This window comes from Lates calcarifer, linkage group LG16_LG22 (assembly GCF_001640805.2).
Source record: "Lates calcarifer isolate ASB-BC8 linkage group LG16_LG22, TLL_Latcal_v3, whole genome shotgun sequence".
Taxonomy (NCBI): Eukaryota; Metazoa; Chordata; class Actinopteri; family Centropomidae; genus Lates; species Lates calcarifer.
Window position 1 is genome coordinate 9,373,615 of NC_066848.1, and position 11,012 is coordinate 9,384,626.

Consider the following 11,012-nt stretch of genomic DNA (forward strand, 5'->3'; position numbering starts at 1 on the left):
GTTTTCTGCCAAAAGCCACCGACTGCAAACAAACAAAACACATGAACCACTTTTTTTTTCACACATAACAAAAGGAGGATGCACTGCCATGGCTGTGTTGACTTGCTATAAAGTAATTCTCCAGCAGAGGGAGCAAGTGCACAGAGCTTTCAAGTGATTGAGAGATGTGTTGATAACAAACACTAAAGCCTCTTTATAGGAAACCCTCTTTTTGCTTGCAGACTTCTGACAAAACCAGGCTCAAACAGTGGGAGCTGGCAGGATTTTTTCTCAAGGGCAGTTCAAAAAGGCCTGGTGCACTGTGATGGGAAATTTTGATCTTAGCCCATCTGACTACAACAACTGCCACTCCCATCAAGATAAACATCACCACAGTGATAACCAAAAGAGCCTGTTTCAACATTCAAGTTTGCAGAAGTAGAGTCATAACGCTGCAAAACATAGAGCACTGTACTGTATCTACAGAAATCTGTCTTCTAGGAGTCCTCAAGGAATGTTCGAACACTATCCGCAGATATTTTAAATACATACAGTGGTGTCACAAGTGCAGCATTGTTAGATGTGGGTGAGACAAGCAAACAAAGCATGAACAGCAGAGGTAGATCCCCATCAGTCTAGGCATGTAGACAGGGGGCTTTTGATTAACAAGTACAAGGTGTCCAAAAAGGAGAGGCAGAGACAAGGGTTGTTTTTGGCTGCATTATGTCAGCAGCAAAATGAAGCTAAAGGCATTCAGAGATTCTCAATCCCTGTGGATATGTATGTTGTACAGATGGACGTTAATAATCAGTAAAGAGCCCAGGGTTCTGAAATACGTCAAATACCAGATGTCACAATACAGCACTTCTTCTTTAGATGTGCTGTGCTATCACATAATTTCTTTAAACATGGTATATCACAGTGCAGTTTGTTGATATAGGTTTCTGTATGTGCTACAATGTTAGCAGTTATTATATAACCTATACTTTTCATTTAATAACTAAGCATCAAGTAGCTATGATTTTCAACAGTAACTTATGTTTTATTCTTTACACCACACATCTTTGTAAAGTACTTTGTTGCTTTTGAATATTTCTTTATAGTGTAGCTGATATAATAATTCCGATAATAGTTCATTATCACTGTCAGTAGTTTTTGTTATTATTGTAGTATCCTGTAAAGAATGTGACAGAAATGGTATGATCATATTTTTTATTCAGTATACGAATAAGGAGTATTACAGAATTCCAACAAAAACAGCAAAACATACTTTGTCACAAGTAGAAAATTTGGTTTATTTACGGTACATACTGTGGGCAAAAACATTCTTTGAAAAAATGTGCCATTTTTTTAAGGCATTCAAAATTCATGAAGTTAACACTGTAAAAAACTGTTGCTCTGTAAAAGAGGAAGAGGAATATCACAACAGTATCTTTAATGATATTATAACAAGTTTGGATGTTGTTTTAGAGCAAAGTATTTGTTTGGTTATACAGAAGTTAAATCATGATAAAGCATCTTTTTTTAGGATTTGTTGAGTGGTTCCTCTTTTTCATTATAAATAAGGGAGTACAGTTTTTCAAGTTTTCCTTATAAACAGACACCACACAACCGTGATTAGACAGAAAATTTAAGCCCTAATTTAGCTTCGTAATGTGCACTTTTAATTTTTTTAACAAGTGTGCAACCCTCATAAGGCATTTGGGCAAGAGTCCTGGAATATGTTTCAATAATATCACACAGCACAAAAGGTAAATGCACCTCTTACACATGCCTCATAGGCCTTATCCGAGGGAGATGGAATCTTATCTTGAGTGTATTTCAAATTAATACAAAATAAGTGCAAACAACTCTCTTTTCAGATTAAGAGTGAGAAGTCTGGGTCTAGGTTTCAGTCCAGAGGAGTCTACATGAAGAGGGTTCATAATGAAGTCTGAGGCAGCTTCACCACTCAACTGGAGGTATACAGAACCTCATTAAGTGGCCTTTGGACAAGTTGGAGACAGTGGGCGTGAGAACATCCCAAAGTATAACACATCTGAACTGTACTCAGCCAGGGTTACTCTAATATGATAAATGGGGCCTTGAAATGTTGGCCTTGGACACAGCAGCTTCTGGTTTAGTAAGACTACTAGCTTACCAAGTATAAAGAAAACCTTAGCTTAAAATAGATGAACAAATACCAAGATTAAATTCCACCCTCTGTTGAATGAAACAAAGCACTACTGACAGAAGTTAGAGTGAAAGGTCCTCAGTCTTGTTTGTAAAAAAAACAACAAAAAAAAACTCACTGTTAAGGGTTTCAATAAAGCTTTCAAATTGCCAAAGACTATTAATAAATAGCACATTAATAAATAAGAGATACAGTAAATTATTCTGTAATTACTGCTTTTACACACTGCTCACACAGACCTGTTTGGCTGCACCTACTGCTGCCCAAAAAAAAGGACTTAAATTCCGATGAGCCTTTTTCCATTCTCTTTGTGCCTGTTTGATATTATAGTGAAAAAAAAGCTGTGCTTGCACATGTAGCCAAGTCACTGGCTGTGCCTAATAGTCAGTGAGGACACTTCAAAACTTATGAGAGACCCACACAATTTATGGAAAGGCCAGTATTAATCTCAGGAAGAGGTTTAACTTATAATCAGAAGCATGGTAATCATCACCCCATCACTGAAATGCTGCTACGTTCTGTCTCGGTTTGACGTGTCGGTGTCAGTCGCAGAGTCTGTGGCTGGCGTGACTCAGCCACTTTTGTTGCTGCCATCACCCGTTCGCTGGATGCGAGCGATGATCATTTCCTTGGATACCTTCTTACGGTCCTTGGCCAACCCCAGGAAGCACATGAGGTCTATAAAGGCAGTAGTGAGATTGAGCTTGCAGCCAAACTCGCTTGTGGCGTAGTCAAAGGGGAATGTGTGGTGGTAGTTGTGGAAGCCTTCCCCTGAAAGCGGAAAAGAAAAACTGTTGTTGTTTTGCGGGAGGTCGACAAGTTCACAGGCATGACTTGAAAGGAGATACGCATGGGTACAATAGAGTGACACACTGATGAGGATGACGCGGCTAATAACAATCATATGGTAAATTTACAGTAATTTAAGGATATCAGTGTAGTGGAGTAACAGTTATTGGCAGCATGTGATGGACGCTCAGTGGGGAGAGTGAAGGGTAGACATATTTTTGGATCTGAAAATCTTCATGGCTGACCGTCACATGGTGTAAATTACCAGCTACCAAAATCAGATTTGCTAAATCAAATTGGCCTAGTTTGGTTGTCATAGTAACAGCACAGGTGTTCCCACCTCATTCATGACAGACTTAACAGCTTGGAGAACAGCAGTAGAAGACATCCCATCAACAAGCTTAAATTTCTGCAGGTAAAATGAATATTGTACTCTGTTGAATTTTTTGGATATGTTGAGATTTTTTTAGGGCTTTTTAAATCAATACTAAATCTCAGGTGCAGTGTTTTCTTCCAGATTACAATGACAAAGCTTTTTGTATATGCTGCAACTTCTAATTCACATCTCTGGTACAGTCCAGATTGTCTTGGTGAATGCTGAGGTTATCATCAGAAACTTTCACGTATGAATTTAAGTGGAAAATGCTCCAAAAACAAGCAGTTACAGTCTCACATTTGCTAACAACTTGTAACATGGAAAAACTGTTAATTGTAACCAGTTAAAATGACACAACAGATGGAACTTAAAAGAAGGTGAAACAGACTTTGGAACATAATTGTTTCCAGTACTTTTTTCCATTTGTTCCCACCATGTATTCTCATACAGTCTTCAACTTGTCTTAGCTTGTGGATTTCGTGCTGTTTTGAGGACAACAATGCTCAGTGCTGTTCGCAGCATCATACCCCTGTGGTGTTAGCCACCGCCAATAAAGTCTTCACTCATCCAAAACCAGTATACCCAAAATAACATCAACACCCACCTGTTAAAAATAGCTAAATGCACAGGTTGAATAGTGACCACCTGTAAATTTCAAAGCTAAAAGAGACAAGACAAGATAAACATTGGCAGCCAGATGAGCACACTGCCCCACTATAGATGCCCGGCTAAATCATCTTTGAGAGAGCCCCCACCGTGGTTTTCTTGACAAGACAAGCTTTCAACAAGTGATGAAAATATACAAAGACAATTACACAAAAATTCTTATGTAGGCACAATACAGTGAATAATCAGCATGCTGTTTCCTTACCTATGGCGCTGAAAGCAACCAGTGGGTTTTCCCTTGGGTTGATGTTCTTGTCATAAGGCCTGTTGCCCCATATATGCGCAGCACTGTTGACCAGCCAGGTGGCGTTGAGCACCACAGCGTACCTCAGGAGCCCGGGGATGAAGTATGCCACAACCAAGGATTCACCCCAGAAGTACCAGGGCACCAAGGTGGGCACAAGGAAGCAAAGGATGATCACAGAGAGCTTGTAGTGCCTGATACGAGAGAGCAAAGATCCATTCTCACTTTTTTCAATCTGAGCAGAAATCATGGCAAAAGTCACATGATACATTCTACCTACAACACACTCTAAATGGGAGTTGAAAAGAAACGTGGCTGCTCATTTGCTCAATTTGATTGCTAAAACAAAATCAAAATCTGTACCCATGTCACAGCAAAAGGTCTTGCAAAGGCCACAAATTTAATCCTACATTGTTATGAGGGCGATAATAAACATATTAACACAGTTATCTTCAGACAATTTGCACATTAGCTCACTGTGCATAGCTGACAGGGCCTTCCGATTGTGGCACTCTTGCCAGTGTTAATTCCCTTAGCCTGAGAGCACAAAATGAGAATCTGGGACTGCTTCCAGAGGAGTAGAAATGTTGACAAATGACTAGCGAGTGGGCACTACATGGACACACTGTGATACAGTCCCCGAAAACATCCCGTATCTGTAGATCTGTCGCTAAGTGTTGCCATGCTCGCTGTGACCCAGACTACCACATCCTGTGCAGCTTCAGCCAAAGGGGAAGTGACTTTTAATGACGAGACGCAAAGCCATCGACATAACCTGCGAATACGCTTATGTGAAACTGCTCTGCCTCAGTTATATATTCAGTGGCACCATTCAGTGCTAATTGAGAAGGTAGTGTGACATTCATGTATCACTTTGGGTTGTAAAGATGTGGAGGTGGAGGCCATGTTGTGGCTTTGACATGGAATGGCGCATGATCTGCCTCTGACAAACAGTCAAAAATATATGTAGTATCTGCATCAAAACTGTGTGTTTTGCCTGATACATTGAAGAAAGACATGATGTAGGTTGTATCATTTTTACAGGTGAGTTCACCTAAAATATCTGGCCATAATCTCTCCATTCTCAGTATATAGTCAACAATGACAGAAGCTGATTACTTGTGGATTCTGGGTAATGCTTGCTCACCTCCTCTGAAACATAACCACTTTATCTGCCTTCAGGTCCACCATCTCCAATTTCCGTCCCTTTTCAATGACGTCTGGGTGTTTGCGAACCAGCAGCCAACCGATGTGGGCGAAGAAAAACCCCCGCGTGGCGTTGTGGGGGTCTGCGTCCGTCTCAGAGTACTTGTGATGGACGCGGTGGTCCCTTGCCCACTCGTATATGTCATTCTGCTCGCATGGAGACAGGCAGAGATAGAGAGGATTACGCGGGGCACCCATAGATGTGCATGGAAGTTTCAGATCATCAGATTAAGGTCAGTGATCATGTGGGTACAAAACAATAAATGCATATCACTCAGATTACATCAGTATACTGAAAGAACACACAGTAGAAAACCATACTTTATTCTTGATAGTAATCTTTTTTTTCTGTTTTACCTGAAAGGCCATTGAGTTGGCGAGAGCGAGGAAGACTCGCAGGGGAAGTGAAGCCTTATAGGATCTGTGGCTCCATAATCTGTGTGCGCCGGCGGTCACACCAAGAGCACTGATGAGGTAGCAAACTACAGCTGGAAGGAGGAAGAAGTGGAAAGTACAGATGTCTTAGGGGGAAACTGTCACCACTACACTGAGATTAATGTCACACCCCTGAGAGCAGAGTCACTGGGACACCACGTTCTTTCCATTACACCCAGGCCTCTTTGTTCTGAGAAAAGTCATCTATGTGGGGAGATGGGACGGTGGGAGCGCGCAGGTCTGCCCTCACAATTTTTGTTGTTCTCTAAAACTGCTGAATGTGTTTCTATGTGAAGCCCAGACAAGACTACGCAGGATTTGAGAACCCGGGGGCTTCTGGACTGGCAAAGAGCATTCTGTTGTGGTGCCACGCTGCTCACAATGGGATGTCTATGGGAATGGTGATTGTGCTTTGTCTTCCCCAATGAAATAATATGCAGCTCAGCATTGCAAAGAGAGGGAGAAATTATGCAGAGCCAGAGTGGAAACAAAGTTGAGACTGTTCAGGAATTCGAGTCATGCCTCAATAGTCTATATATATATATATATATATATAGGACACAAATTGTAATTATTCAGCAAACAGTGTGGCTACCACCACTGAAATTCAAATAGTTCTGATTTGGAGCATGCCACACAGTCCAACAAGTCCACATAGTTTACAATCAACTGCCGATTTGAGCTCTTAAATAGGGGACTAATTTCATTTTGGAGGCTTATAGACATAGGCATGGATGTGTATACTGGAAATTACAAGGCCTGAGTGACTCATTCTCCATTACTCCCGCTGGCATGACCCCTCAGGCGGTATGTACTGTAGTTAGCAATGATCACACAACATCAGCACATTCTGTTCGTCGACTGTGGCCTGCAAGCAGGAAAAAAGGACCCAATAAAACGCTGCAGAGCGATGTAATGTCTTCACCAAATACTTACTCCATGCAAGAGTTAAAGCCGATGCGGAGGGAATGGCAATCAGTCCATAGAGCGCACCGATATGTAGGAGGGACATCAGTATGATATTTCTCCACACCAGGGTTCTCGGCGGTTTGGGACCCTCTTTCTCTGTGTAGGTGTCGTCAAAAACATCCTCCACCGTCGATGTCTCTGCCGCGGCATCGCCATTCTGTTGCTTGCCGGCGCGATGATTCCTGGTTACCGTTTCGGTCATTTTTGCTCGGAAGGGAGGTTTCTGTAATAGCAGTGCGCTGGAAGGGGGAGAAAACGGGGAGTAGTTGCTCAGATAAATGCGCACAGCGGGATGCAGAAACAGAGAGAGAGAGAGACAGAGACAGAGAAAGAGAGAGAGAGAGAAACGGGAAGGTACGGCGGCTGGCTGTGTACATGCATCAGTTCGCGGTTTAACTCTCCAGCTGCAGCGCCGTGATATGATGGGTGGCCGGGGATATGCCAGTCTTGTTCCAGTGGCACATTGTGAGTTGGTTTATAATGCCACAACCCGTTCCTGGTTTATAGGTAGCTATAGGTTATACTACTTCCCACTCATACAGACCCTTATTGCGACGATCATACCGCTGCAGTGTGCGGTGCTACTTATATTTGACTAACATTTTTCATCATCAGTGGCGCTAAAACCCCCAGGTTCACCCACCTATCATGTGGGTCTCATAATTTGATTAATCGCAAATTTGCACCACTGAAACGATGGCTTCTCTATCCTCCATTTTATACGCTTGTCTTGAATGTCAGAATAGAGTTTAAAGACATTCACTGTGCATCAGCAGTTAATTTACAAACAGAAATAGGATTAATGGCTGCAACCAACAGTTATTTTCAGCCTACTCACCGTGCGCTCTCCAACCGCGTTTCCTTATAGAAGAAGACAGCAAAGCTGCAGGGGATCCGGGTTCATGTGAAGTGTAGATACAGATGAAATGATACAGGATACAGTTGCGTTGATTCCCGGTTTTCTGAAGTCCTCTTACCCAATTGCCTTTACAGAGGTCGTTTTAAAGCAGCTCGTCGATGGGGAAATTGATGCCACCAGCTCTGAATATCCCATTGGCTGTTTGCTTAACTGATGTTTACCGCCCTCCGCTTTTTTTTCCCTAAATCATCAAAAAGTCTTATCATATGAGGAATATGTAGCCCGTTGCCCAATCTCTCATATCGACTTCTTGATCTTAATATGGCTCGTTAATCTGATTGCAGGATGTTGCAGACAGACCATGATGTCACACGGCAATGACAGTCTCGGTCTGACATGAGGCCATCCAGATATTTGCATTCATATGACTGTGCCCTTTTACCCCCCTACTCATGTCACTTACTTCCAAACAAATACAGACACTGTGGAGTTCAAATGCAAATTTGTTGTTTTGCAAGCTTCAGTTACCAATGTCAAAACAAGTCTAGTCTGGCTTTAGTTTTGAAATACATTAAAATTATTTTCCTCAGATGTTGACACCAGCACACAACACAACAGGAAGACTTATTATGGGGAATGAGAAAACAAGTGGGAGTTTGTGTGAAACATTGCAGTTAGGATGTGATAGCCACTTTGCATAACAAAGTTTTGATTTCATTTTCTCAAGCATGGTACCACAGAAATGTACTGTGGATAAAAATCTATTTTAAGTGTTCGATTTTGGTAAAGTTTGGCAGAACAGAGGCAGAAGTGAGAAAAACATGATGACACCGCTCATTCATATGAACCCTAGCACCCTGACAGCTGTTTTGGGGGTAAAAAAAGTTCAATTCCCTGACTTATTGTTACCCTGGCACAGCCTAGATGACTTTGTACAAAAGCATCATCATCCCATTACTTCACTGAGGAGATAAAAGAACATCTGATCTCCCAGCCAAGGCCACTTTGTCACAACGTATGACCTCACATAAATGGTGGTAACCTCCCAGGGATAAAACTCGGACACTCATACTGTACACATGTTATGTTGCAACCTTTAGTGAACTGGAATGAATGGGATGAGCCTGCACAGAGGTTGTGCAACAGCTGTTGTAAGCCCATGTTTCCTCGAGGGATGATGCCAAAGAAGTTGTAATGGCACCATCTACTGCACAAACACTGCTACTGCAGGGCAGACAAAGAACATGATATAATGACATTTAATATGACAGCCCTGCATAAACAGACTTTACAAATCAAATGATCAAAAAAAATGACTGACAGATTAATCAATAATCACAATAAGAATTTTAATGCATATGCACATCATCATTCAACTGCCTGTTGACTTTCTAAAGCAACCAGTGTTTTTGGTTAAAACAGTAAAACTCACCTTGGAACCAAAAATATTTGCTACCTCTCAAAAAGTAGCACCAGTTCACAGTGAGGAGTATGTGGGAACATGTCCACAGGCACAGCCAGAGTTGGAGAGAATGCTTGTCCTGTGAGTTTTTTCTGCAGGTTGGGTGCACAGCAAAGCTCCCTGAAGTTCCTCATAGCCTCTCCATCTGGCTTACAGGAAACATAGACCAGCCGGCGAATGGAGGGTTGGTTTCGTAAAGCTCTGACCACTCTGTAATGCAGGCCAGCCCGAGCAGGGTTTACCACGGCTGTGAGGCCTCCGCCTGCGGAGCTCAGCCGAGACATAAGGCCAGGCAGCACCACCTCTGCCTTCCCGGGAACAAACTCACAGTTCAGTATATTGTTGAGAGCTGCATTGTGTTTTGCATCTTGCACTGCCTGTTCTATGAGCTCTATACCAATAATTCTGTCCACTGTGGGGGATACAGTAATGCCAATAGCACCTGTTCCGCAGCACACGTCTAGAAGAGTGCCGCCAACTTTTGTTCCCCCACCACTTTCCCCAGTTTCTGGGACGCACAGGTCTCTCACTTTGCCATAGAGCACCTCAGCGGCGGCCTGGTTCACCTGGAAAAAGGCATCGGCAGAGATGCGGAACTTGAAGCCCAGCACCTGTGAATGACAAAATAACACAGGAACAGAAATTATATAATGAAGACATATATGGATTTTTGCTACCTGCTCTTTTCTGTCTATTATTATCATAAATTCAATACTTACAGGTACAATCACCAATTTTCCATGTAGAGGTCAATTCAAACACAGACTGAAATGGGCATATGTCAGTACTGATGACATTTTACATTCTAAATTATGAATATATTGTTTTATTAATGCATATCAGATGATATTACCTCCTCATATATGTGCGGCTGACCATGCAGGAGCTGGTAGGGGGAGTCCTCATGAGTGCAGCGAGTCATGCTGCTCTCCTGGAACAACAGTGAGTCCAGCTGACAGACCGATCCAGGACCTCGCGTGAAGTAATCCACCAGGTCAGCCTTATGGACTGCCACCTCTTCTGGGGTGAGCATCTGCGGATGAAAGTACACTATGGCCATGGTGCGGCCCTCTTTGTTGGTCCTCACTGTGACCTCTCTCCAGTGACCCCCAGTGTGAAACAGCAGGCAGGGCTCCAGGGAAGAGAGGCGCACAAAGTCCTGGTAGCATCTGGCTACAAGTTTGTGCTTCTCCGGCATGTTGAGCAGGTGGTCTCCATTGATGCAGACAATGTTCCCCTCCTTGCCTGTGCCCACGTAAAATCCAACAGTCTTTGAATTGCCATCTACTCCTCTGTTGACAGAAAACGTAGACTTGTTGCGGTAGCCATCCCTAACTGGCGATGGCAGAATGGGTAGGACAGGGAAACTGAGTTTACCTCTCACAGGTGATGAGGACTGTGAATCACGTGAAAGATGCTCAGAGAGCTGAGACAGTATCCTTTCCTGATTATTTTGCTTGAGCTCAAGTTGCTCATCATAGCTTAGTCTCCACAGAGGGGTGACCACATCGGCCAGCCGTTCCTCCCAGGACAAACCAATCAGTCCAGGGAAGTTTCTTGTGACTTTTTCTCCACCGTTTCTTCGATGGTGGTTTCCCTTGATCCGCTAAAATAACGTCATTTGTTGAAAACAACCGACAGGTATCCCTCAACAAAATTTTGCGTTTGACAAATAGGGCTGACCTGCTGCCTGTGGCTGCGAAAATCATTTTGACTTTCAAAGAAGTAGTTATTGTGGTTAACATATATTATTAACCCCAATGACTTTGAATACCGGTGTTTAAAAATGTACCTTCTGTCGGATGTTAATGGAGAGCACGCTGAAGGTTCGATTCGACTGTTATGATGTATAAT

General features: G+C 42.7%; 2 protein-coding genes across 3 annotated transcripts; both read right to left on the minus strand.

The window, feature by feature from the left end:
• Positions 1-1,177: 1,177 nt before the first annotated feature.
• Positions 1,178-8,074, minus strand: scdb (stearoyl-CoA desaturase b). 2 transcript variants are annotated; one of them, XM_018696772.2, is made up of 6 exons: positions 7,676-8,074; positions 6,805-7,076; positions 5,791-5,921; positions 5,375-5,580; positions 4,189-4,421; positions 1,178-2,923 (listed from the first exon to the last, which is right to left on the minus strand). In XM_018696772.2, the coding sequence occupies exons 2-6, from the start codon at positions 7,037-7,039 to the stop codon at positions 2,724-2,726; spliced, it is 1,005 nt and encodes a 334-aa protein (XP_018552288.1). In that variant the 5' UTR covers positions 7,040-7,076; positions 7,676-8,074; the 3' UTR covers positions 1,178-2,723. The 2 variants fall into 2 exon arrangements, with proteins under 2 accessions (XP_018552288.1, XP_050932444.1); XM_051076487.1 differs by lacking the exon at positions 7,676-8,074 and having other exon boundaries at positions 6,805-7,227.
• A 950-nt stretch (positions 8,075-9,024) lies between these two features.
• On the minus strand, positions 9,025-11,011 carry trmt2b (tRNA methyltransferase 2 homolog B). Its single transcript, XM_018696770.2, is given in 3 exon segments — positions 9,025-9,769; positions 10,012-10,695; positions 10,697-11,011. Coding segments are annotated over 3 exon segments (1,512 nt in total). The 5' UTR covers positions 10,904-11,011; the 3' UTR covers positions 9,025-9,148.
• Position 11,012: the final 1 nt, after the last annotated feature.